At 43.6% G+C, this 24,863-nt stretch overlaps 1 protein-coding gene across 3 annotated transcripts in view; it reads left to right on the top strand.

Moving 5' to 3' along the window:
- LOC138958369 (disco-interacting protein 2 homolog C-like) overlaps positions 1-24,863 on the top strand; it is a 122,110-nt gene that overhangs the window by 83,817 nt on the left and 13,430 nt on the right. For all 3 annotated transcript variants that reach the window (XM_070329489.1, XM_070329488.1, XM_070329487.1), the window contains exons 23-33: positions 140-238; positions 921-1,053; positions 1,491-1,600; positions 3,340-3,420; positions 5,158-5,281; positions 5,783-5,824; positions 6,111-6,250; positions 6,737-6,898; positions 12,944-13,074; positions 18,945-19,036; positions 20,336-20,412. In XM_070329489.1, the coding sequence (XP_070185590.1) occupies positions 140-238; positions 921-1,053; positions 1,491-1,600; positions 3,340-3,420; positions 5,158-5,281; positions 5,783-5,824; positions 6,111-6,250; positions 6,737-6,898; positions 12,944-13,074; positions 18,945-19,036; positions 20,336-20,412 (1,191 nt within the window). The remainder of the gene's footprint in view (positions 1-139; positions 239-920; positions 1,054-1,490; positions 1,601-3,339; positions 3,421-5,157; positions 5,282-5,782; positions 5,825-6,110; positions 6,251-6,736; positions 6,899-12,943; positions 13,075-18,944; positions 19,037-20,335; positions 20,413-24,863) is intronic.

Genomic DNA, 24,863 nt, shown 5'->3' with positions numbered 1-24,863 from the left:
AATGCTGATGTTGGCATCTTCTTGAACAGGATAAAGACAAATATAGTTTATCCATCTATTGTGTTCTTGTTTGCTGATTAACACTTCACTTTGGCCTGTTTGCTGTAACTTGCAAATGGTTGTGTCATGTATCGTGCAGAGCTTCCAGTGGATGAGCCGCGTGCTTCAGGCCGTGGACAGCATCCACCAAGTGGGCGTCTACTGTCTGGCCCTCGTCCCCCCAAACTACCTCCCCAAGGTACGTTTCACTTTAACCACTCATGGTTTGTATCATGTCGACGCTCATGTTATAAGCAGAGCTGCCAACTGTTACGCTGATGCTACATTTTAAGACAAATAGCTACAATATTACTCCAAGATTAGAATTGCTATGCTCAAACAAATTGTCACAAGCGTGCAACAGTTTGCTCTTTCTTGTGAGTCCTGGTACTCATTTTTGATTCTCACTCCGTGTAGCGGTCAGAATTTGTGTCATAGAATAATGTCCACACTGAAAAATGACACTTCAGACCTATGTATTGGCCATCGTGTTTCTTATTTTTAAAAAAATGCATATATTCTTGCGCAACATAGCTTAAATATGGATGTGCAAATAATCTTTAAACAATGCTACACAAAACACCATTTGCTAAGCTGAAAATTTTAAAAAAATGTAAATTGCAACACTTGAGATTTCACATGGGTAGGCAAGAGATAGACGGAGAGAAAATGTGAGTGTGTTTCTGAGACAGACAGAGAATGTGAGTGTGTTTTTGTCTGTGTGTTCATCATTGAATGCTAGCCTTGAGAGAGATATTTTCACAGCAACATTTCTTGTTGTTACTGCTTCCTGGGTATGAAACGAAAGGGGTATGATTGATTTTAACTACCTATTTGCTTTTTCTGCGTATCTGTTACCTTTTGAAACATTGTTGTGACAGACACCGCTGGGAGGCATTCACCTGCACGAGACCAAGAAGAAGTTCATGGAGGGATCGCTGCATCCAGCCAACGTGCTGATGTGTCCACACACCTGTGTCACCAACCTGCCCAAACCCAGGGAGGTTCATCCAGGTAGGTACAAGTAAACAGATAGAGTTTGTGGCATTCGTTTGGGTAGTGGTTTTTGGGCATTAGTTTCATTTTTGTGTGTGTAGTCATTTTCAAAATGTATGTTTGTGTGTGTGTGTGTGTGTGTAGGTGTGTGTGCAGAGAATTCTTAGTTTTGTGAAAGATCTGTGTGTGTGTGTGCATGTGTGCGTGTGTGCGAGTGTGTGTGTGTGTGTGTGTGTGTGTGTGTGTGTGTGTGTGTGTGTGTGTGTGTGTGTGTGTGTGTTACTGAACCCACACTTGGTAATGTGAAAAATATTTGATCAGCCTTTAAATACCTGCGCATATGTACCTGAGAAAGTTCACACTGTCATTCCCCTAGCAGTAGCAGTGAAGCTTACCTGACAGAAGACACACTGCAATTTTCTATGTGTGTGATGATGAACATTGCAATGTTGCAGACATCAAACCGTCAGCAGTGCACGTGGGGAACATTGTGCAAGGAGCTCGCATGGCGTGGGCACAGGGCCGGGATCTGGGACTCTCCGATGATGAAACAGAAAGCAGAAAGGTCAGCATGCTGTCTGTGTGTGTGTGTGTGTGTGTGTGTGTGTGTTTGTGTGTGTGTTGCAATATCCATTGGTAACTTTCATGTGAGGCCCCTGTCTTCAGAACGCACTTTCTTGTTAAAGACATCTCTTATGAAATAGTATAGTAAGGCGACTGGTCTCCATAATGGCATTCCCACCGTCATGTCAAGGTTGTTAAAATGAAAAAGTCTACAGTTTGCCGTAGGGACTCAGCTTGACCCAACATTTTGGTCTAACCCTCAGGGTGTCTGTCCTATCATGTCAGCTACCATTATCGTTTTGACGTTGAGAGCGTTAGTACAGCAGTCCCTGCACTGTACGGCCCCTGGCGTGAGCGGACACCTGACATGTACGGACACATTTGCTCGGCACGGAGTGTTTTCCTTCTATATTTGCCCCCCCTTAAACGGACACCTGCAAAACGTGGACGCGGACACTCATTTTCGGTCCCAACAGCAGGTCATACCTTCAATGTACGGATCATAGACCATCGTCAAATTTTCACCACAACAAAATCGATAACAGAGCAGTCCGGCTCTTGGTACAAAGATCACAGCCGCAATGGCGTGATGACAGTCACTGATAACTTGAGTGCACGTGTACCCATCAGGAGGAGGGGGGGGGGGGGGGGGGGGAGTAGTTTTGGTCAGGAGTGGAGTACATGCGAAGATGCCAACATGAAACTGCACTGTGCTCTTTATTCTTGTCTGTTGGACGTAAACAACAGAAACCACAGTCGATGAAGGTCCTGAGCGAAAGAGAGTGAAAAACCGGCCACAGTTCTCAGCATCGTGTGTCTGTGTGTAACCTCTTTCATTGACAAGATACTCTTGTTTCCCCTCAGCCTTGACCAGTGAGTCGGTTGCCTAATCTGTGAATCCTTCAGTTGTCTTGCTTTGTCAAAAGTTACGACACAGTCAACTGGTTTTGCTCTGAGTGAACAGTGCAGCTGGCCTCTCTGGCCACAGCCCCAAACAGTACATGGCTGGAGGGAGTGAGAAAGAGGGAAGGGGGAGGGGGGTGGAGGGGTAGCTGGCTAAACTCTGTGGGGTGTCCGGTGTCACTGCATGTCAGCAGGAAGAGCATTGGAGAGAAATAGAGAGGTGTACTCTTCCACACAATTTCCAAGCATCAGTTGTCACGGCTTGGGGTAGGCATTAGTGAGGGAGAGTGGGAGCTGTGTTATGTACAGTGTATTTTCGACTGAAGAGTGAAAAGTCACTGCCATGCCACATGATCGGCATGCAGTCAATAAAGCCAGACAAGAAGAAAATAAATTACATGATTATGACATGCAGCTCTATCTGCTGCTATTTATTCAAACTGGTTTTCAAGCTTATTCTTGCAAAGCATCTGCACACGCTCCTCTGTGCTGTGTTTGTGTGGCTGCTTTCGTATGTCAGTGCATGGTGAGTGTGTTCACTGCCTTGAGGATTTATTTTATCTCTTCTTTTCAACACTTTTCATACAAATCATTTTTACAGAACGTTTAAAGAAGTATTAGGAGTTTATTGTTATTGTTTAGTAGCCACAAGAAGTGATTAGCATAGACTCAATCCTGTTGTTTGTGTGTCTCTGTGTGAGTGTATGGGGGAGGGGGTGGTGTGGTCACCCCTCCCGTGACCGGACACCTGCAATGTACGGACAGTTTTGCTATGGCCCAAGGGTGTCCGTTCATGAGAGGGACTGCTGTACCACTTTGTTCATGTTGTGTGTGCAGCACCAGTTCCTGACGGAGATCCTGAGGTGGCGGTCACAGACAACACCAGACCATGTTCTCTTCACCATGCTCAATGCCAGGGTTAGTCAGTCATAGCCTCATTAAATTACATATCTTATCCCAACTCACATATATATCAATTAACCCTAGTTCAGTGCTGGTAACGCTGTACGCGTCCCCTTGGTAACAAGGAAGACGCCTCTAAAAAAGAGTGACCCTGACCCATAACAGGGACAAGGCCAGACTGAGATCGAGGCTGCCTTCCGTATGCGCGCGCATACGCCGCCATATAACCCATTCCAACCTCAGCGTTCACACGCGGTGGTCGCATTTTATCTACGCTCCGGCTGTTGCAGCCTTTGTGACTTTGTCTCTGACTTTGTCACTTTCCCCTTGGTCTGTTCTTCATGTTGTTCTACTCTACAGCCTGTTGTGGGTGAGATCTTTCCCCTTGGTCTGTTCTTCATGTTGTTCTACTCTACAGCCTGTTGTGGGTGAGATCTTTCCCCTTGGTCTGTTCTTCATGTTGTTCTACTCTACAGCCTGTTGTGGGGGAGATCTTTCCTAAATTTTTCACGTTTTGGCTCCATTGTTGCCGCAATTTGTACTTGTAAAATGTTCCATGATGCAGTGGAAAGGGGGTCCTAGTGTCATCTTTCAAGTTTGCTTGAAAAGGACGAAAGTTATTCCATATGTGACCCTCCACCACGGAATGAGTCGCATGTCACATTTGCATGATTTTCATATTTTTTACATTTTCATGAAGAGTTTATTATGCTCTATCCAGTGGTGAAACCCGTTTTAGAAAAGAGCGAAAACTGTTTGAGTTATAAGCCTGTGACTAAGGTGACCCACGCACTGTTACCAGACACTCCCCGGACTTATATTACGCCTAGCGCAGAACCGCGCGAGGTGACATGCGACTCATTTCGTGGTGGAGGGTAGTGGGTCTTGCTCTACATGCAAATATAAGAATGGTCAAAGACTCATTCACTGATGATGTAGCGGAAAGGGAGTCTTCGTGTGATGCTTCAAGTTTGGTTGAAGAGGATAAAAGTTAATCCAGAGAGTATATATTTGAGTGGTTCTTTCTACCATACATGCTAACACAGGTATCTAGAAAAAAGGAACCCCTGGAGAAAAAAGAACAAAAACAAGTATCTTGCACTATGTGTGAAAAGAGAAACCCAAGGATAAAAACTGAGAACATTATTGAACAACTAAATGAACAAAGAAAGACCCTGATCCTAGGTATTCGGCAGCAACATTTTTTGTCTTTTTATTTGAGTTATACATAGGATGAAGAGAGACAGCTGTGTACAAGAGAGACAGCTGTGTACAAGAGAGACAGCTGTGTACAAGAGAGACAGCTGTGTACAAGAGAGTGTTGTCTTCTTATCTGGAGTTATACATGGGATGAAGAGAGACAGCTGTGTACAAGAGAGACAGCTGTGTACAAGAGAGACAGCTGTGTACAAGAGAGACAGCTGTGTACAAGAGAGTGTTGTCTTCTTATCTGGAGTTATACATGGGATGAAGAGAGACAGCTGTGTACAAGAGAGTGTTGTCTTTTTATCTGGAGTTATACATGGGATGAAGAGAGACAGCTGTGTACAAGAGAGTGTTGTCTGAAAAGAGAAATTCAGGTGGAAAGAAGCAGGTAACAAACAAGTGAATTACGAAAATATATATTTTTTTTTTAAAGATTCCCAGTTGTTTAGTAGCAAAATTGTCGATGTAACTAAAGTTGGGTTATGCATGGGCAGCAGAAAGACAATCGTGAACAAGAGTGTGATTTGTGTGATTTGTGTTTGACAGAACCAGGTACAGCAGTCACTGTCGTGCTCACAACTCCACAAGCGAGCAGAGCGCATCGGCTGTATGCTGATGGAGAAAGGCAAGCTGAACAGTGGAGACCACGTCGCTCTCGTCTTCCACCCAGGTAACACACCACCACCCTGCCCTTTGCCCTTGTTCATCTTGCCCACAATCCCCGTAACCTGTTGGCTGCAGGTAAAGATTGGAATACAGTGGAACCCCCTTGACCTTCAACAATTTGAGAAAATCATGTCTTAAAAAGGAGGGGTCGTAGAATGTTTGTTCTTCTTTGTTGTTAATTCAACGGTTTATTGCCTGTGAAAGTAAGTTGCCCAGGATGTCAGCTGACATCCTACGGGCAGTGAAAGGGTTAAAAAAGGGACAGGGAAAAATCGACACATATTTGCTGATGTTTTGACATAGGGATAATAGGAAGTCGTCAGTGCTTTACAGTTTGGTTTGCACAAGAACAGACTAAGTTGGATCTATTTTCAGCACTGGGTCTTTGACAAACCTCTCCTGTGTGTTTGATTTACTAAACATGGTGGTTTTGTTATTGTTTTTAAGACTGCATGAAAACAAATGTTTCGTCTTTTTGATTACACAGATATGTCTTTTTTTCCAGGTACGGATCTTATCGCAGCTTTCTACGGGTGCTTGTATGTTGGTAAGTTTTGATTATTTTTTTTGCTCTTTATCTAGAAATTTAGCTTCATTCTGGTTATTTGACTTTTACAAAGAAAACGGAAGATATACCAGTGTGGGTGTGTGTGTGGTGTTGTGTTGTGTTGTGTTGTGTTGTGTTGTGTTGTTTTGTGTGGTGTTGTGTTTGTGTTGTGTGTGTTGGTGTCGGTGTGTGTGTCTGTGTTTGTGTGTGTGTGATCCTCTCCTTCATCTCACTTCCCTGAACAATTGTATGAAAGGAAAACTGACGGTATTGTTTATGTGTCCAGGGTGCGTGCCAGTGACGATCCGACCGCCCCATCCACAGAACGTCGCGTCCACCCTGCCCACCGTGCGCATGATTGTGGAGGTCAGCAAGTCCGTGGCCATCCTCACCACCGCCATCACCATCAAGCTGCTCAGGTCAAAGGTAAACTACGTTTTTTCGAGTCAACAAGTGTTTGTATGGATGCCTTGTCAATGTGTTCTCAACAGATAAAGTCTGTCATTAATTGGGTGAAGTCGACTTTGCGAAGCTGGCCACACAAAGCTTTAACACTGAGTTTTCGGTAAAAGACTTCGTGAAGTCGACTTCAGGATGAATTGAGGACCGCGTTAAGAAAAGTACAAGCTTAGAAAATTATAAGTCAAACTTTGAGGTTTTTCCAAGGGTCTTGAAATGGATGTTTGTGTCTCAACAATATAGATGATAAGTGCCACCAAGAGGACAATAAAAGTTGTTATGGCAAACAAATTGGGGAAAAAGCCAAACTGTTCATGTGAAGATCACACATGAGAGAGGTGCCTTTCACTTCCATGTTGCAGCATGGGAGAAGCTTTTTGTAAAGGGAATAGCGTTAATGTTTCTTGGTACTGAAGAATCCTAAAGACCATGCCACTGTCCTTGTATTGTCAGGAGGCGGCAGCAATCGTGGACCCCAAGAACTGGGTGCAGCTGCTGGACACGGACGAGGTGGCCAAGAAACGCCTGGCGGCAATCTACAGGGCGCCCACGCCCGAGATGATGTGCTACCTCGACTTCTCCGTCTCCACCACCGGCATGCTTGCGGGCGTCAAGGTGAGCCGGGGAATGATAGAAAATGTTGGGAAATAATGTGTGTTTTTTATTTGCTGTGGTAGAGTAGAGTTCCTTGAGTTGAGATAAACATGCTGATTGTGTCACAGTGAATTGAGTTCTAGTGTTCATGATTTTCAGAGAAATGAGCAGAAATTCAAAAACAAATAGACTGCCAACGATCCAAACATTTGATTCTGATTCTTAATTTTGGAATGTTGGCAAGCTATTTGATTTTGGATTTCAGAGACAATTTTATTATATCGAACATACACTGTCTTCTTCTTCTTCTTCTTCTGCGTTCGTGGGCTGAAACTCCCACGTACACTCGTGTTTTTTGCACGAGTGGAATTTTACGTGTATGACCGTTTTTTACCCCGCCATTTTGGCAGGCATACGCCGTTTTCGGAGGAAGCATGCTGGGTATTTTCGTGTTTCTATAACCCACCCAACTCTGACATGGATTACAGGATCTTTTTCGTTGCGCACTTGGTCTTGTGCTTGCGTGTACACACGGGGGGGGGGTGTTCGGACACCGAGGAGAGTCTGCACACAAAGCTGACTCTGAAAAATAAATCTCTCGCCGAACGTGGGGACGAACTCACGCTGACAGCGGCCAACTGGATACAAATCCAGCGCGCTACCGACTGAGCTACATCCCCGCCCTACATACACTGTCAAAATGCAGAGTTATTCCCGGAAAACATCTGTTATGTTAGTGTGTAGTTTGTTGATGTTTTGCTGTGTGATTTGGGTTAATGATTGTGACACAAACTAAAAGAACAGCTGTAGTACAGAATGTTTTGACAGCAGTTTGTCTCTGTGTCCAAGGTCTTTGTATCTTTGAGCAACTTTTACTTTTTTCTTTTGTGTCTTGGTCCGTCACTCTCTTCCTCTCTGATTATCTAAGTAAAGGTGAAGCTGGCAAGAAATGCTAGCATTTATAGTTCATAAAAAAATCTCATATGACATATCTGGTGTGTGTGTGTGTGTGCTCATAAGTGCGTATGTGTGTGCATGCAATATGTGCTCCTTCTACTGTGTGAACGGCTCAGATCATGGGTGAAATTGACACCACCAGATTAAAATGCTCATTTTAAAACCATCCATTTGAATTAAAAGGAAACAAAGCATACCACACTGCTTAGTTTGAAATGAACAAAAACGAAATGAAAGGAACCAACAACATTGTTTTGTGTGTGTGGATTTTAAACACATTTTATTCACAAAACACGGCAGAAAATGGCGACTGATTTGTTGCACAGCGACAGTACACTTTTTAAACCCAGGCCAGTACTTTCATCAATGACAGAAGAAAGCAATGGAGGCCTGCATACTACAGTCTTATTGTTCTTGTATGTGCCTGAGGGATAAAATGCTGCAGTAAACTGACTTTTAAGACGTCATTGCACTCGGAAGATTTGTCTTCCGCTAATAACTTTGGTGTCACACGTTATGGGCAAACTTGAGGCAGGTCGCATTCTTGCAAAATATCATTAACAACAAAGAAAAGTCATTTTTAGCATAGAAATAGAAAAGCTTTACCATAATAATGTGTTTTAAAAAAGAAAAACATTATAGTGTCGGCAGAACACGACTCTCGTTAAGTCAAATGAGTTTCGTGTCACATCGTTATGGGCGGAAGATTGTGTTCAAACGCTGTAGTAGACGAAAATTGTATTGAAAAATTGCTGTCTGTATCATAATTAGCGCCCATAGACTTTTGATGCACCAAATATTGTGTGAAAATATGACGTAATTGAGAGCGTGACCTCATAGTTCGTTCCGTCAAACTTATCAAACCTGTTATGGGCGTGAGATTTTGTCAGTGATGTTCTTGTTTTGGACTTTTGCGCTGTCCCAATGAAGCTGGAACAAATCCAAAGGTAAGAAATGTTTCTTCTATTGTATCCAAAGTCATTGGTTGGAACTGAATTCTATTAAATACGTTTCAGCACTTGGAAATACGTGATTTGTAATGTTCTGTGATTCCCGAATTCGTGGCCGTCAAAGTAATGGGGTCTGTTAGTTAACTTTTTGGTGTTTTTCTTAAGCTTAAAAGCTGTTGCGTTTATTTGTCATGATGTCAACACATAAATTGTCTTCCGCGTGCAGGAACGGATGAGCACAGCCACATCAAACGTCGGTTTGTGTGTGTGCCTGCAGAAGATGTGAACAGGCACAGGCCAGAGCGGACAGGGACAAAGCCACTGAAGAACACCCAGAGACTTCACTGCGTGAAGGGAATCCAACCTTTCGTGGTTGCAACACGAGAGCGCTCTTGTTTTTGCCAGGGCTGCCAAGAAGATGCTGACTGTGAAAATGCTGAAATTGCTGGAGACTGGAACGTGTCGCGACTTGCACCTCCAAGACGGAGACAAGCACGGGCAGACCAGCCAACGGCCCCCGGACACGCTTCGCCTGTGCAGCTACCACAGCAGCCAGCTGCGCCCGTACACCTGCCAGATCAGTCAGCTACGCCCGGACACCTGCCAAATCAGCCAGCTACGCCCGGACACCTGCCAGATCAACCAGCGACGCCCGTACACCTGCCACATCAGCCCGGACACCTGCCACATCAGCCAGCTACGCCCGGACACCTAGCACAACACTACACGGTGTAATAATTTTGCAATCACTTGTTTCAATTTATTGATAGCTAGTACTGTAATAGCATATTACTTAGTGTAGCACGCAATAACTGATACTGTCATCATTTTCACGAGTTTTCATTCACAAACACCTGGGAAATAAATCTCATGTTCCCGATGCAATAAATCCCCGGTTACCATAGTTGCAGGAAGTGGGCTATACATGGATGATCAAAAGCAAACCCAATAGAAACGCTCGGGGATTCTTCGGCTCTTTTCATTGGCGTTTCACCAGACCTAGACAGACGACACTACTTTGCAAAGTTCCAAAAAACGAACTGGCAAACTGGCACAAGTAAACAAAAAACAAAACTACTTCATGAAAGGTCATAAATTCATCACAAACAAATGAAACCTAGTGATACGCTTTGTCTTCGTACAAGGTCATGGAGTGCGTGTATCTGTGTTTCGATACACAGACGTTCAAAGAAACAGGAACGTCAAGTTCAAGTCAAACAAATTGACCCCTGACACACACATTTTGACATGTGCAGAAGACGTTGTATCGCTAAACGAAGCGCAAATAAGAAATAATAATAAAAGCAAAGAACAGAGCAACGAGATATGCAAACATCTAACAAAGCCGAGCAAGCAGAATGACAGGTCTAATGAAAAACAAAGAGGCACTGAGTCGGAAACAAGATCGCGATTCTTTCCTTCGCTGCACGACGCACATCTTCTGTGACCTTTGACCCAACGTACCTTGCTTGCACGATGTAAATCTTATGTGAGCTTTGACCAAACGTAGCTTCCACATTCAATCACTAAGCTTAGATATTTACAACTGAAAACCAAGGGGGTGGAATACTGAGAGGAACCTACAGAACTGTGCAACCTGGCATACTTATCCCAACATTTTATGAACTCAAAACACAGAAAGTTGCTTTCACACGCCAACATCTTATAATGTTGTTAAACCGTGTGTACACAAAGATGACATTTTTGTCAAATCATACTTGTGCGTTGACAGAGCTTTTTACGTCATGTATTTGATCTCAACTGTTGACTCGTGATTTGTAGAAATGTAAAACATTTTACAAATCGCGGGGCGCGCCGCGTGATTTGTAACCACTGTTTTACAAATGACGTGGCACACCGCGAGATATGTAAAACATTTTTTTTTTACAAATGACGTAAATGCGCCCGATATTTTCTTGTCATCTCGAAAGTCCAGGGATCTATCAGCTTGGCGGTAATTACGATGTTGAGAATGTTTTTGAGAACTCGCGTGCACATGTTTGTGACGGACACACCGACAGACAAACAAATCTGCGCTTATCACGCTTCGAAATCGAATTATAGAAAATAATAACATGTGCAGATTTACTCAAACACTTCCATTTTCATGTGGAATTTTGGCCTGGTTGACTGGGATCTGGACAACAAATATTAATACTAATAAAATGAAAAGGCATGTATTACTTTGTGGTTTTTAGGTTCGAGGTAATTTGTAAAATGTTTTTACAGTTTTACAAATCACAGGTTAACATCAACTTCCATGGTAGTAAATAAATATAATACTCTGCAACGGATTTAGGGATGAGTCGGTACTTATTGTATTTGTTCCAGATCGACAAGCTGGAAGAGGAAGGTGTTCAGGTCCGGTTGATGAAACGTGTGAGGAGCCACTACGTTTTCTTGGGATTGGATGACAAAACCTTCGTGTTCCATGAGGAAATTGTCAAGAAAATGTCTACAGTATTAGCAGAATAGATTCAAAGGGCAAACATTTTTTTGATTGACCTGCACCGAATCACTCTTTGCCCTACAAAGTCCAGAAGATGTGGGTCTTGTACGACCCATACTTTCTAACTGTGACAGGGTGAACTGCCAACACTCATAGAGTTATGTTATGTCCGGTCATTTAATTGTTTTTCTCTTTCAGTCCTTATCTAATTATCTCCCCCTGACCCATTGTTTCTGCCTTCAGGATCGCTGTGTTTATTGTAAACTTGGAAGTGTGTCTTAGATGCTGGACCCTGATTGGTTAATTGTTTAAAAGGACGCGCGCTATTCCCAGATGGGGGCCCGGTAGCTCAGTTGGTAGAGTTTTTCGTTTCATGCTAAGTCACTGTATAATGTTCCCCCATGTAATGCATATCAGAATGTTTGTCTCGAGTTCTACTTTTTATGTGTATGATAAATACGTTTGCCGATTATCTCAGTTTGGAGAGTTTTGTTATTTTCTGCATCGAAGATGTTTCAGTGCCTTCGCTAGAACTGTTATTTTTCTATCCTATTAAATAAATATCGGTTTTTACGTAATGTTACTTATTTTGCTGGAAAGTTAAAGGTCGTAGCTTTAATTTGATGTATTGGTTGTTAGAATTAGTTATGTTCCTTTTTTGTCAACTGAGTGTAAAGGTATTGCGAGAAACATAGACTGATTCTGTGTTTCCAGCCGTATTCAGGCCGAATTTTCCCCCTGCTAGTCAGTTCATTCCAATAAAATATGCGGCCAACTTGAATGCATTATCATAAAATATGTTGAAACAGTGTTGCCTCAATGTGTGTGGATGCATTGGAATGTCTTGGTGTCTACGTTATGCGTGTACATAAGATAAGATTTGATATAACAAAATATTAACGGAAAACCGTTACAGCGACCATTTTCTGTTTCGTTTTGCTCTTAGTACTGAAACGAATACAGATGAGGGTTTCTGTCATTGTTCTGTAAAATGTGGGGAGCCTGCTACCTAAGGTGTTAGATTTATTGCACATCAACTGCAGCTACCCGGCAAAAACACCATCCAGAACCACGATCCAATATGGCGGTCACTCTCTTTTACACGCTAAATCAGCCTGACTGCCCGGTGGATTTACACGGAATGGGTATGCCCTGTAAGTTCAGATACCAAACAAACTCTCTGGGGTAAAAAATCTGAATATCGTTCAGTTTAAGTCACCGTTTCCACGGTTGAAAGTGAGTCATACCATCAAAAACGCTATTTTGAGGGTAGGCGTGGTCAAGGACCTGTGACGTCATAGGACAATATTGCTCAAATCCAGGAACAACGGTTTTGAGAAGAAGAAATGCATATCTTTGAATACACATAAGTCTGTGACCCAAACACGGCTGTTAAACATCTGATCAATAGCACTGAAGACATATCCTTAACTTGTTTGGTATACCTGTATGAGCAGAAGAATTTGCGGTAACCAACACAGAAAGACTGTCAAAGTCTGGAACGCTTGTTTCTTTTTGCGTTTTTCGCCGTTTTGCATCCTACAGACTCTAAGCAACAGTACTATATCACTTAGAGTGCATTCTCTTGCACTTTATTTTTGACCGTCTGTGCAACACTTCAGTGAACCATGATCTAAGCTGTTCACCTGTATAAAGCAGAAAGTTTCCCAGGTCCATATGACAAGATTTGTTATTTCATCGTACTTTCAGATGTCCCATGCCTCGGCCACAGCGTTATGCAGAGCACAGAAACTGCAGTGTGAGCTGTACCCATCCCGCGTGGTCTCCCTGTGTCTGGACCCCTACAACAGTCTGGGCTTTGTGCTCTGGTGTCTCAGCAGGTAAGCGGGGCTATTTCCCACAAGCGCATCTTTATGCTGCTGACTAGTCTTGATGTTCTCTTGCAGTATGAGATGCTGATGCAGTGCTCAGTGGTCTCAAGTATAAAAACATTGCCTGTTATTTCTCTGTAGATTGAGGCAGGTGCCTTAACCCCTACACTGGTGCAATTCTGTAACACATGTTACATAGCCACTGGTGAATTAACAGAGAGAAAAATAAAGAAAAACGGTCATATAGGTTTTCACATCCATGGGAGGTAATCGGAACTGACCAAACAGACTGAGCCAGTAGCGCAACATATGTCGTGACAACCAGGTGACAGTATACGTAAAGTAGCGTGACATATGTTGTGACAACCAGCCTAAGGGTTAATTTTATCTCCCACAATTCCGAGAGGAATGGGTCACGTGAGATAGAACGCGGGAATACGTCACTGAACGAATGGTTTCCGTCCTGTGAAGACGTGTTGGTGCACTGTCTCTCTTGCTTTGCTTTCATTTTCCTCTAACCTTTCTCTGTACAAGTTTTAGTTGTAGGTTAGTTGAAGTGTATTGACTATTTTGATTGTTTATCATTGTGTCAACTTGCAAGGTAAGGAAACAGTTTGGAGTTTTCGGTGTTTGTTGGTTTTTTGAACCGGGAACTTGTTGTTTCGCGTATGAATTTTATTCGTCGAAGCTAACACATGGAAATGTTAGGCGTCAGTCGGCGCGTTCATTGTTTTTGCAGGTGTGACCTACTATATTTGAGTCAGTTGGGATCGTTACTTGTTTTTGCACGTGTGACCTAAGGTCAGTCGGAATTGTGACTTGTTTTGGTAGGATGACATATTATTTTGGCTACGGAAATGAAGTACACGTTTGCTGACACAGTCAGTCACGATTTGCTGACATAGTCAGTCACGATTTGCTGAAGCAGCCTCTTTGTTTTTTCAGCAGCTGTCTCGATTACAGCAATTACTATCGCCTGAGGCGAACTATGGGCCACAGAAGGTCCGCTGTGCTAAGGCTGAGCACTAGTCCATTGAAGATTTGAAAATCTTTGCAGTGGATTTTAAATTGTTTTCATACTGTAACGGGGCGCTTGCTCGTCCCCAGGAATCAATATAACTTTTTCGTGTGGTTTTTGTTCGGAATATGGCGGACTTGGGAGGTGGTGAATGTGCTGCTGGCGGGAAGAAAACCGGCAAGAAACCGGCGAAAGCACAACCTTCTGAAGTGATACCGTCAGAAAAGACGGGAGTTGATCAGTCTCTTTCAATAGAGAAGAGCTCGTCTGGCCCACGTGATTGTGAAGTTACTCTGAAAATGGACAAAATTTTGGAGACAATGACTGCCTTGTCTGGCAGACTATCTGATTTGGAGAAAGTTGGTAAGCTTAATGCGACGCCTGTTGCTTCAACATCGCGTGGAACCGAGTCGCATGGAACCGAAAGCAGTTCGGCGCAAGAGTCGCAAGCGGATGGAGAAGACGGTGCTTCGGTTAGATTTGCTCATGAGCAGTTCGAAAATGAGTTTGATTCGGCTGAAGACACGGATGTTGCTTCGGACAATGATTTTGACGCAGGCATAGTAGTGGATACAGTTGGCGAGGGGATTCATCCATCTCTGGCAGATCGTTTTGAAGAAGGACTTCTTCTTCCATCAGATCGGGCACGTGTGCGAGACACTCTTCAGAACTATCCGCGGCCCAAAAATGTCACGTCGCTTCGAACGCCGACTCTCAATCGTGAATTAGATGGCAAACTGTTAGACAAGTTTGCAAAGAAAAGAGACTCGAACCTGTCCTTTGTTCAGGAACAAGTAGGTTGTACGCTGAAAATTATCGCTCAGCTTATGTCCGACCTCAAAGAAAAACCAGCAAGTCGGAAGTTGAGTGAGCGTGACAGCTTTAGCAAACTGGCCGATGCGGCTCGACTTCTTATGGCTTCACACAAGGACCTGTCACAAGTGCGGCGCGAAGCACTCAGGCCGACACTTAGCCAAGACTGCAGGGCCTTATGCAATGCGCAGCTAAATTTCAAACTGACGTCTAACGAGTTTTTGTTTGGGGAGGATCTAGCGAAAAGGGTCGACGATGCAGTGAAGAACAGGAAATTATCATCCACACTGTCACAGCCCCTTTCAAAAAACGCCACCAGAGGTCGTCAGTTCTACCAAGGGCGACCTCGACAACAGTTTCAGCAGAGACAACAGTACCAGCAGAGAAGAGGTGTCTCCAACCGACAGACAGGACACAAATTCTCTCCCAAGTTCCACTCCCAACAGAGCGGGATTCCCTCCAAGAAAACAAAACGGGATTAGAATCTAATATTTGTGCGCCAGCGGTTTCTATTTTTAGGGAACAGGTCAGTTCAAAATTTGTGAATACTCCTGAGAACTTTCATAGTGGAAAAGTCGCTGATCATTTGAATAGTTGGAGACAGTTAACCTCTGATAGATGGATCCTTCAGCAAGTCGCAGGAATTGAAATTGAATTTATGATCACTGGTGAACACATTCCAGACAGGAAAGAAATTAGATTTTCTTCTTCCGAGGATGAGCTAGTGGCTAATGAGGTAGCGAAGTTAGTGGAGAAACAGATTGTTCAAGAGGTGGATCAACGGCCAGATCAACTTTTATCCAGTATTTTCTTGCGTCAGAAAAAAGATGGTAGTCAAAGGGTGATTTTAAACCTAAAAAATTTGAATCAGACAATTGAAAAGATTCACTTCAAGATGGATACATTAAAAAACGCAGTGTCATTAATGAAAAAAGATTGCTTTTTTGCCTCAGTTGATCTAAAAGATGCATATTTCTCCATACGCATCGCTCCCAAGTTCAGAAAATATTTCAGATTTCAGTTTCATGGCAAAACTTTTGAGTTCCTGGCTCTTCCACAGGGATATCGTGATTCTCCCCGCATTTTCACGAAACTACTAAAGCCTGTATTGGCCCACTTACGTTTATCTGGCCATACCCTTCTGATATACATTGATGATACCCTTTTGCAAGGAGACACTTTTTGAAGAATGCCAGGCAGCAGTGTTAGATACATGTGCTTTGTTGGATCGTTTGGGCTTTACTGTGCATCCTGTGAAGTCAGTATTTACACCTACTCAATGCATTGAGTTTTTAGGGTTTCAGCTTGATTCTCAGAACATGTTAGTTTCTCTGACCCCCCGGACAGTTGATAAAATTCGTACTAAGTGCGCTGATTTGGCTGGAAGAAAGAAATGTACAATTAGGCAGTTGGCTGAAGTTATCGGATATTTAGTGGCTGCCCAACCGGGTGTTTGGGTTGCACCTCTCTTTTTTAAACGATTAGAGATCGCAAAAAATGAAGCCCTTGCTGTTAGGAAAGGTGACTTTGATGCAGAACTTGTGGTTTCAGAACAAGTTCGTTCAGACCTTCTCTGGTGGATTGATAATGTAAAGCAATATCCTTCCCCTGTTAGCAGAGGCATACCTACTGTAATAGTAAAATCAGATGCTTCGAAAATAGGGTGGGGGGCGGAGTGTCAGGGTAGCACCACAGGTGGAATGTGGACCAAGGAAGAAGCTTTTGAACATATTAACTGTTTGGAACTTAAAGCAGCTTATTTTGCCTTGAAATCCCTTTGCAGGGGATTATGTCACTCTTACATTCAGTTACTTACAGACAATAGCACCACTGTTGCTTGTATTAATAACATGGGCAGCACAAAAGTTTTGTGCAACGACATTGCCAGAGACATTTGGTTGTGGTGCTTATCACATAGTAATTGTGTAACAGCAACACACTTACCGGGTTGCCTAAATATAGAGGCAGATGCAGAATCCCGTGTAGATAGACACAACATTGAATGGCATTTGGACACACAAGTGTTTGCAGAAGTCATCAATCGGTTTGGTCTCTGTGATGTAGACTTATTTGCTTCTCGTGTTAACGCACAGTTAAGAAAGTATGTTTCATGGAAACCTGACCCAGATGCATTTGCCATTGATGCATTTTCCTTAGACTGGTCATTGTTCAAGGCGTTCTGTTTTCCGCCTTTCAGTCTCATTCCAAGAGTGCTCCAAAGGATAGAAGTCTTAGAGGCGGAGTGTGTGCTGGTGGTGCCATTATGGACAACGCAAGTGTGGTTCACGAAACTGTTGCGTCTACTAGTAGAACTGCCGGTCATGTTGCCCCGAAAAGAAAACTTACTCAGTCATCCACTGACAGGGGAGCACCATCCACTACTGAAGAAGATGAAACTAGTAGCATGTTCCTTGTCCGGACAGCCCTCCAGAAACAGGGAATTCAGGATGAAGCAACAGAAATTATCATGTCAGCCTGGAGAGAGGGTACAAAGCGTAACTACGAGTCATATTTCAAACGCTGGCTTCAGCATTGCCTTGAACGGGATAGAGATCCCTTTTGTGCCTCTCCACATGAGTTGATAAGGTTTTTAACGAAACTGTTCCAAGAAGGCAAAGGATACAGCAGTTTGAACATGGCACGAAGCGCTGTTTCCGCATTGTCCCTTCAGGATAATTGTTCAGTGGGTTGTCATCCACTGGTGAAGAAGTTTTTGAAAGGAGCTTTCAACAGACGGCCTGCTTTGCCCCGTACTTGTGTGACCTGGGACGCTAATCTAGTGCTAAATTTTTTAAAAGAATGGTCACCGGCAAAATTTTTATCGCTGGCGCAATTGACGCTTAAAACTGTGCTGTTGTGCTTGTTGGTCTCTAGTCAAAGGGGACAGGCGATTTGGTTGATGGACTTGCGTAACATGAGTTGGACAAAGGAAGATGTACGATGTAGGTTTGGGGATTTGCTCAAAACTTCTGGCCCAAACAAACATCAGAATGAAGTGGTATTTTGTGCTTTTCCGTCTGATTTGGCAATTTGTGTTGTACATTATTTGAAACAATATGTCAAAAGAACTCGTGCATTTAGAGGAACGGAAACGAGACTCTTTATCAGTTGGACAGCCCCTCACAAAGCGGTGTCGAGAGATACTATCCGTCGATGGACAAAGATTGGATTACAAAAAGCGGGTATTGACATGACAATATTTACGCCGCATTCAACTCGTTCCGCTGCATCTAGTAAAGCTGCAAGTAAAATTCCTCTGGCAACCATTCTGAAGACTGTTGGTTGGCGTCGGGCTAACACCTTCACAACTTTTTACAAGAAACCAGTGGACAGTGGGAGGAGTTTTGGACAGGCTGTTCTGTCATGAAGAATTGGGGTAGGTTTATATGTACAGTATTTCAATTCATCGACAGTGCTAGGGTGTAAATGTTGCAGACTTTAAAGTCTCACGTGACCCATTCCTCTCGGAATTGTGGGAGATAAAATTACATAATTATGACGAGCTTACCTGAGTAAGTGAAGTCTAATTGTGGTTTTATCGACCACAATGTAGAGAGGAAAGGGATTACGTGCCTCGCCCTAAGTTGTCTTCAGAGTTATACTGATAACCGTTTTCCCTCCCTATCCCTTTCCTCTCTCTTTCTCTTTTTTCTGCACCATTTACACGTCGTTAAACAGTGACGTATTCCCGCGTTCTATCTCACGTAATCCCTTTCCTCTCTACATTGTGGTCGATAAAACCACAATTAGACTTCACTTACTCAGGTAAGCTCGTCATAATTATGTAATGTGTCTGTGTGTGTGTGTCTGTGAGAGAGAGTGGGACAGAGGGAGAAAGAGTGTGTGTGAATTTTTTGAGTTCTGAGGCAGGTGCCTTATCACATTGTGTTTGTTGCCTGGTATGCAGAAAGTTCATGTCAATGTGCATAAGTCTCTCGGCAATCTCTTTAAAACATTTTTTAAAAAGCAGAAGAAAAAAGGCTGAATCTGATAATGATTTAAATGGGTATTACAGACTTGGGAATAACCATGGTGACTTGTGTTGCAGTGTGTACTCTGGCCATCACTCCATTCTGGTGCCACCGTCAGAAGTGGAGATCAACCCCGCCGTCTGGCTCACTTCCGTCAGCAACTACAACGGTAAGCCATCTCTTTCTCTTTCTACCCGCTTCATGCAAGGATTGAGTGTTTACAGTTTTGGAACATTTGTTCTATTTTATTTGCTACCATTTCTTAAAGGTTGAAATTGACTGAGTTGCTTCCCATGTCATGGGAACTGCAATTGCGTCTGCGTCATTCTGTGCAGGAGGCAAAGGGTTAAATATGCTTCTGTCAATCTTAACACATGAAATAGCCCATTTTTGATGTCCAAATCGTAGAAACTTCTCAGTATCAGGGGGTCTTCCCTCCTGAACCCTTCCGCCAGTAAGCTTTTTAATTTCTCCCTCAAGTCAATCCCTGAGCTTGTGAGGATGAAGCGGACAGAGGTAGATAGAGTGACACGTTCACACAAATGTTGCTGACAGTTCTGCCGGTGTTGTTAATAAGGATGTAAAGTTTGTTTGTTTGTTTGTTCGTTCATGGGCTGAAACTCCCACGGCTTTTACGTGTATGACCGTTTTTACCCCGCCATTTAGGCAGCCATACTCCGCTTTCGGAGGAAGCATGCTGGGTATTTTCGTGTTTCTAAAACCCACCGAACTCTGACATGGATTACAGGATCTTTTTCGTGCGCACTTGGTCTTGTGCTTGCGTGTACACACGGGGGTGTTCGGACACTGAGGAGAGTCTGCACACAAAGTTGACTCTGAGAAATAAATCTCTCGCCGAATGTGGGGACGAACTCACGCTGACAGCGGCCAACTGGATACAAATCCAGCGCGCTACCGACTGAGCTACATCCCCGCCCTGGATGTAAAGTGACAGTGTAGTCACTACTGAAGATGATTTTCTAAGATGAGCACAAAGAAAACAAAAGACGTCTTACAAAGGGATTGGAAGGAGGGCTGTGGGGAATAAGGACTTTGGCAATAGCAAGTCTACATGTGTTACTTGGCAGCAGGACTTATTGTGTTTTGTTTCTTCACATTGATCACATTCTTGCTGCTTGATTTTGATTTTGGGGGGCCCGGTAGCTCAGTTGGTAGAGCACTGGACTTGTGATCCCAGGGTCAGGGGTTCGAATCTGGGCCGGGATGGATACAGGTCAACTTTATGTACAGACTCAGAAACGGTATCCATGTTCCACCCCCATGTCACGTAAAAGACCTCGGTCATTCTGCCATAAGTGCAGGTGGCTGATGAGACCTAAACACGCACACACCTGGGTAGAGCGACTCTATTGCTGCTAGCTTTCCACTGGGAGGAAGCGACCCCAGCGATAGGACAATACAGTTATAAAATGAAAATTGAAAATGATTGTTGTGTGTGTTGTGACAGTGCGGGACACTTTCTGTTCGTACGGCGTGATGGAGCTGTGCACTAGGGGACTGGGAACATCCACAGCCGCTCTCAAGGTCAGTCTCGTGCTCTTCTGTCAATCAATGATTCTGCTGTCAGCCTAACAGGTTATAGCAGATTGTAAAGTAGTTTGCATTGTTATGAAATGTGTTGCCTCTTGGAAGTCAGGTGTTCAAAAGATTCTGGCTTGTAAACACGCACACACACAAAAAGGAATTTTTGTTTTGTTTTTACTAATAAGAATAAAAGGAAACAAACGAAAGAAAAGAAAAAAAGAAAAGAAAAATCTGCTTGTTAACTGAAACATATTATTGACAATGACAAGTACATGTTTAGAAACGAGTTTGAATATGATAAATACATGAAGAAATGGGCATCGTACACAATTTTGGTGGAATGATAATATGCTTATACTATGCACTGCCATATTTTCATACAACATTGTTTCTCTTACTATTAATGTGAGTTCGAGTTCACGGTGCTGTCAACACGTCTTTCACATCGCTCCGGCAAATTAGTGAAATTATCGTCATTTTCAGCCAATAATGATCAAGTTTTAAAATGGCATGTGATATACAAGTGTACCGCGCTGCCGTTGGTCTTTTTGTGTCAGTTTTGGTGAAAATTCTGACGAGATATGCGTGTAAATCTGCAAAACGGATCCGGGGTCTGAAGCTACACACAACAGCAGGCCTACTCAGCGTGGCGAGTTTACTCGCCTTTCTCCTTATGGCTGGTGTAGAGCCGAACCCCGGCCCTGGTCAGTCAAGCGTGGCTACAGAAAGAAAGGAAAGTTCACGTGCCGTCAACACAAAGGCTACTGTCAGCGGTATGAGTGACACAGAACAGTCGAGTGTCAGTGCAGGGGTGTGTGAAACCAGGGACGATCGTTTATCTGTGGCTGTGGAAATGATGGCTGCTGCAATTAAGGAACTTCAAACCTCACAGAAATCTCTCTCCTCTCTCATTGACACAAGACTATTGGAGCTGGAGAACAAACTAACGAGTCGAGTGAGTCAAATCGCTGACCATTGTGACATTTTGCAGGCTGATGTGGATGCTATGTGTGAACAGTGTGACTCGGTCAAAGAAGATAACGCTGATCTCCGCTCTAGGTTGGAAATGGTGGAGGATAAGTGTGATACTGCTGACAACCAGAGCCGTCGAAATAACTTGTTGTTTTTTGGTATGGGCCCTGGGACTGGTGCGGAGCACTATGGCTGTGAGACAAAGGTACGTGACTTTATCAAACACGAACTGCAGATTAGTGATATGATTTTGATCGATCAAGCACGTCGGGTGGGTCACGCCATACTCGTCAGATTCCAGTCGTACAAACAGAGGGCAGAAGTTCTATGGAGGGCGAAATCAAGGAAAAAGAAATCCAGTGTTTACGTTCGTGAGGACTTTTCCCAGAATGTGCAGAATAAACGTAAACACCTTCAGTCCCTGCTGGGAACTCTCCGTGAAGATGGCAAGCAAGCATACATGAAGTTTGATAAAGTTGTGTGTGAAGGAACTGCGTACGTGTACAACACGCACAGCCAGACTATACAGCAACTCCCTCAGACAAAGAATAGCAGCTTTCAGGGCAACAGGCCAGACCAGACGACGGGTAGTTCCAGAGACAACAGCGATGGCTACAACGACAGGGACAGCCCGAGGGACAGACGAGACGCAGTGCACGCAGCCCGCGACCTGGCCAGCCACAATCGACGTCACGGTACCGCCTCAGGTGCCAGTCACAGTTCCAGCGCCGCTCCACGTTCCGGTGCCTGGTCCAGCTCTAACTCCAGTTCCAGCTCCCGTGCCGACACCGATGCTTCAGTCGGTCACGGTGCCTGTTCCTCTTCCAGTTCCAGCATCTCCTCTGGTGGCGGTTCCAGCGAGCGTGCCAGTCACCATGCCAACCCTGATGGATTAGCCGGGGAGAGCGCAGCGCTCCCTGGTTCTCGTGATCGTGAAACACGGTCACATGCAGCGTCCAGAGGGACGGGCAGAGGTAGGGGTCGACCTACTGTTTCGTGGAGATAGGGATACGGCCGGCCCCAACCTTTAGTTTCTGCACAGTGTTTTAATGGACAGACAACTGACGACAGGTATGTGCACATGAGTGGTGAATGTATTAACGCTAGACGTGAGAGCAAAGACAACACAAGGGGGACAAACACTGATACAAGTATGAGTTCAAAATCAGACGAGTACAGGGGAAGGTTTCATGATCAGCGTTCCCGTCAAGCTAGTGATACATTTAGTGTAGGTAAAGCACTGTCTTTTTTGGTGTGGAACGTGGGAGGTCTTGCCTCTCACCTTGGTGATACAGATTTTTCTGCCTATGTTGGAAAGTTTGATATTGTATGTTTTATTGAGACGTTTATTGATGACTCCTTTGATCTGTCCCTACACTTTAAAAATTACGTAAAATTTATGTCTCCAGCTATCAAGCTCTCACATCAGGGTCGCAAGTCAGGGGGTATTGTCGTGATGTGTAAGAAAAACATAGCAAAGCACGTTGAATTGGTTGACTCCTCACATGATCATATGCTAGTCTTGAAACTGTCAAAACACGTGTGTGGTGGTGATCGAGATATTGTGTTCGTGCCAGTGTATGTGCCACCATGCGGGAGCCCTTATTACCAAAAGACAGACTCCTCGTGCCATCTAAATGAAGTGGAGCTATGTTTAAGTGATGTTTTAGAAATGACAAGTGATTGCCACACGCTCTTGTGCGGTGATTTTAATTCTAGAACATTAGACTACCAGGTAGATACGCAGAACATTTTTGACCTCCTTGATCAAGACTCGCAAGGTCATGACCATGACACGATTTCACATGGTAGAATGACTGAAGACTATACACTAAATGGGTTTGGTACAAAGCTTATCGATCTATGTGTATGCTTTGATCTCAAAATCTTGAATGGTGTTTGCAATGCGGACAACTCGTGCAAGTTTACTTATATCTCCCATAGTGGTAACAGTGTGGTGGATTATTGTTTAGCCTCTGTTGACCTAGCCAATAACATTCACGATTTAACCATTGGCGACAGAATTGAATCAATGCATATGCCTGTGACCTTTGCGCTTGGGTTGAAAGGGAATCAGCGCCAGCCCCCTAAACAAGCACGTGTCTCAAAAGTTGTGTGGAACGATGCAAAAAAGAATGATTTTATTGAAAGTGTTAAATCAGACGATTTTAAAGCTAAGTTAAAGAAAGCGTGCGACATCATCAGCGCAGACATGGACGAGGGGCTGGAGATTTTTAACAAAGCAATGTTACAGTCGGCAAGGTGCATGACCAAAAAAGTCGGAGGTGACGATGAAGGTAGAAGTGCGTCCTCATGGTTTGATGTTGAATGTTTGGAAAAGAAGCGATCTGCGAGACGGTTGCTGAGAAGTTACCAAAGAATTAAAACAGAAGATAAAGAAGAAAAAGAGATAGCAAAGCAAAAGTACGCTGAAGTCAGGAAGGAGTATAAAGACCTTCTTCGAACAAAGCGAACAGAGTACAGGTTAAAACAAGTTCATAACTTAGTGCTCTCTGCTGATAAACCAACAGACTTTTGGAAGGAAATAAGGAAATGTAATAGAAAAGAGGTGCACTCCAACTCCGTACCAAAAGAGGCATGGTACGAACATTTTAAGGATGTTTTAAATACCGATACAGTTGAAGGTGAACCCGAAGACGATCAGTTGCCTGATACAGGTATCAGTGACGAAATTCTTGACAGTGAAATAACTGAAATTGAAATTAGTAAAGCAATCAGAAATTTGAAAAATGGTAAAGCGGCAGGGTTTGATGGTGTGTTGAATGAAATGTTGAAAGTGTCTGAAAGTCTTATTTTACCCTTTTTAGTTAAATTGTTCAACAACATTCTCGAGAAGGGGGTGTACCCAAGAGAGTGGTCCAAGGCCATTATTGTGCCGTTACATAAAAAAGGAGACTGTGATAACCCTGATAATTACAGAGGAATTTCCCTCACCAGTACGATGAGCAAAATTTTTATGTCTGTTCTGAACGACCGCCTGTCTGTGTGGTCAGAAAATAATAACATTTTAGATGAAAGCCAGGCTGGCTTCCGGAGGAATTACTCAACTATTGATCATGTGTTTACCCTTTACGCTTGCGTCCAGAAACAATTTTCACAAAAGGCCAAACTGTATGTAGCCTACATAGATTTTTGTAAGGCTTACGATAGCATTAAGCGCCCCGTGCTCTGGTCAGTGCTTTTTCGATTAGGGATACAAGGCAAAATATTTAAGGTGTTAAAGAGCATGTATGAAAACGTGAAAGCATGCGTGCGGTGCGGAAACGAATACACTGATTTCTTTGAATGTATGCAAGGCCTTAAGCAAGGTTGTGTAGCCTCGCCGACAATTTTCTCGTTTCTGATCAACGAACTGGCACAGGATGTCATACAACGAGGCAGACATGGGATACGTTTATCTCCGTCTGAGTTAGAACTGTTTGTAATGCTTTTTGCTGACGACATTGCGCTGTTATCCA

Source organism: Littorina saxatilis, linkage group LG2, assembly GCF_037325665.1.
Source record: "Littorina saxatilis isolate snail1 linkage group LG2, US_GU_Lsax_2.0, whole genome shotgun sequence".
Lineage (NCBI taxonomy): Eukaryota > Metazoa > Mollusca > Gastropoda > Littorinimorpha > Littorinidae > Littorina > Littorina saxatilis.
The sequence above is the reverse complement of the archived record's forward strand: the minus strand, read 5'-3'. Positions and strand labels throughout refer to the sequence as shown.